Source organism: Octodon degus, unplaced genomic scaffold, assembly GCF_000260255.1.
Source record: "Octodon degus isolate 3935 unplaced genomic scaffold, OctDeg1.0 scaffold00066, whole genome shotgun sequence".
NCBI classification, from domain to species: Eukaryota; Metazoa; Chordata; class Mammalia; order Rodentia; family Octodontidae; genus Octodon; species Octodon degus.
Genome location: NW_004524642.1, coordinates 1,050,532 through 1,053,051, shown reverse-complemented (window position 1 = coordinate 1,053,051; position 2,520 = coordinate 1,050,532). Strand labels below are relative to the sequence as shown.

Below are 2,520 nucleotides of genomic sequence, written 5' to 3'. Positions count from 1 at the left end.
ATATATGATGTAAATTATTGAGTTTCATCTTCTGGATAAGATGCCAAGTTAGTCTCTTCATAAAAAGCAATTACAAGGGCTGGCCAAGTAGTTCAGTGGAGTAAAGCACCTGCAGGCAGGCACAGGGCAGGCGTTCGATCCCCAGCCTGCTTTGCTGGCCCCGCCCCTGGGGCATGCTGAGATAGCAATTGAGACTGGGCGAGGTGGCACGCGCCTGTAATCCCAGATCTTGGGAGGCTGTAAACAGGGGGATCACTACGAGTCCAATCTAGTAGTGAGACCCTGAGCACCCTGTAGACCCTTCCCTAAAATACAAAAGAAAAGCAGTGACAATTTGAGGACATTTCATATGTACCTCTTTTGCCAGCACCAAGTCAGCCTCATCTAAATCTTTCCATTTCGTGAGAAACATCAATCTCCACTGCTATCTGTGGAGCCAGTTATTCATTGAGGATCAAGACCTCTAGCAAAACCTCTAGGTTTGTCAGCAGCATCTCTTTTTTGCCTTGCTGTCATCAGATCCACTGTCAGATAAAGGTTTTCTTTTTATACCATCTTTTTTATTTATTTATTTTTTTGGCAGAACCGGGGATTGAACTCAGGCCCTTGCGCTTATTTTACTGAGCCATCTCCCCGGCCCTTTTTATTATTTATTTATTTATTTATTTAATTTATTTTTTTTGTACCATCTTTTTCTTTACCCCTTTTTTGCAAATTAAGAAATGCTTCAGTTAACTCTGGGTAATCTAAGTTTTCTTCAGGTTCCCATGTATGGTCGGCATCTGTAAATCCCTTCCACTCCAGAAAGTACTCCACCTTCCCATTCACTACATGTGGGGCCAGTACTCGTTCTACCGTGAACTCTTGAGGTTCTGCTTCCTCAACTTTTTTACTTTTCCCATTTTGTTTCTTTCCCTTTTTTTTGCAATGTAGTTTTTTGGAGGCCATTTTTTCCTGCAGACTTGAAGAGCTAGTCTTCACGCCTCGGATGCTGGGCAGCGTCCGCAGCCTCGGCCGGTGCGCCTGCAGCTCCACTCACTGAGCGGGCGCAGGGGGCTGAGACCAAGACACCTCACTTTGTAGTTCTACCTTGTCATACACTTCTGTAGAATAAACCCACTATAGCTGTCCCACTGTGTTCCTTGCTCTGTGAATAAGAACATATTTGTGTATATATACACACATATATATATATGTATATATATGTGTATATATATATATAACAGGTTGAGTTAAAACAATGCATTCAAAGAACGTATTTGTATATATATATATAAAAAAAACCCTACAGGTTGAGTTAAAACAATGCGTTCAAGTTGTAGTCACAGGGGCCGGGGAGATGGCTCAGTGGAATAACTGCTTCGCTGGCAAGTGCAAGGACCTGAGTTCAATCCCCAGTTCCGCAAAAAACAAACAAACAAAAAAAAAGTTGTAGTCACAATAAAAACTGTCTGTTAATGGAGGGAAAAGGAGTACCCTAGATTCTGGAGGGAAATTCCTAAGTTGACAACTATGTCTCTTTGAGAACCAATCTGTACCGTTATCACTGAGGAGTTACTCGCTGGGGGGGTGGTGTGTGGCTTGGGACAGCGCTTGGGAGGCGGAGGCAGGAGGGCTGCCATCCGTGCAAGGCCAGTCTGCGCTGAGGGTGAGTTCTCGGCCGGCCTGTACAGGGTAAATCAGAAAGCTGGTTGTCCACCTATGATTAGTTTAAATAAATATTGGAAGTAGAGCGATTGAAAAAAAAAAGACCAGCCTATATTGCTCAAGGCCTTTTCTCCAAGAAATTAAACAATGAAGTCACTCTTTTTTTTTTTTTTTTTGGTGGAACTGGGGATTGAACGCAGGCCCTTGTGCTTGCCAGGCAAGCGCTTATTCTACTGAGCCATCTCCCCGGCCCCCTGAAGTCACTCTTACGAGTTGTTATTTTGTCAGAATATTTTCTTTTTAATTCCCATAACTAATTTCTGTTTTTGTTTTTATGGTTGTTATTTTGTGTTTTTGAGACAAGGTCTTACTGTGTAGTTCAGGCTGGCCTTGAACTCGGGCTGAAACTTCTGCCGCAGCCCGAGTGCAGGGATTTCCTGCGTGTGCACCCCGCCCAGGTTCAAGTACCAAGCTTCTGAGTGCGCACAGAGGCCCGTCCCTTGCACAAGTATTTTTCGGATCCTCTCCATAATTAAAAGCTGTGACAATATGTTTAAATTACTAAGTTTAAATACCCTTAAGCCTGTTGCAAATTGGTTTATGAAACGTAACTTAGCACCTTGTACGAAGACGTTTTCTGTTTTCCCCATGCAATACCAGGGAGCAGAGAGACGGCGAGCAGGCCGAGGCGGACGGCGCGGGCAGCCGGGAGGAGCCGCCCCCGAGGCCGGCGGCTGCGAACCCCTTCCAGCCCATCGCGGCCGTCGTGCTGGAGGTAGGACCGGCGGGAGGGCGCGCTTCCGCGGGTGAATGCTGAGCTGGTGAAGGCAGGAAGCAGGGCGAGGCCTGCTGTGGCTTCCCCCGGGCGGGCGG

At 46.0% G+C, this 2,520-nt stretch overlaps 1 protein-coding gene across 3 annotated transcripts in view; it reads left to right on the top strand.

Annotated features, from left to right (window-relative positions):
* Positions 1 to 2,520, top strand: part of Arl13b (ADP ribosylation factor like GTPase 13B) — an 85,339-nt gene that overhangs the window by 61,769 nt on the left and 21,050 nt on the right. For all 3 annotated transcript variants that reach the window (XM_023719241.1, XM_004634818.2, XM_023719242.1), the window contains exon 6: positions 2,308 to 2,422. In XM_023719241.1, the coding sequence (XP_023575009.1) occupies positions 2,308 to 2,422 (115 nt within the window). The remainder of the gene's footprint in view (positions 1 to 2,307; positions 2,423 to 2,520) is intronic.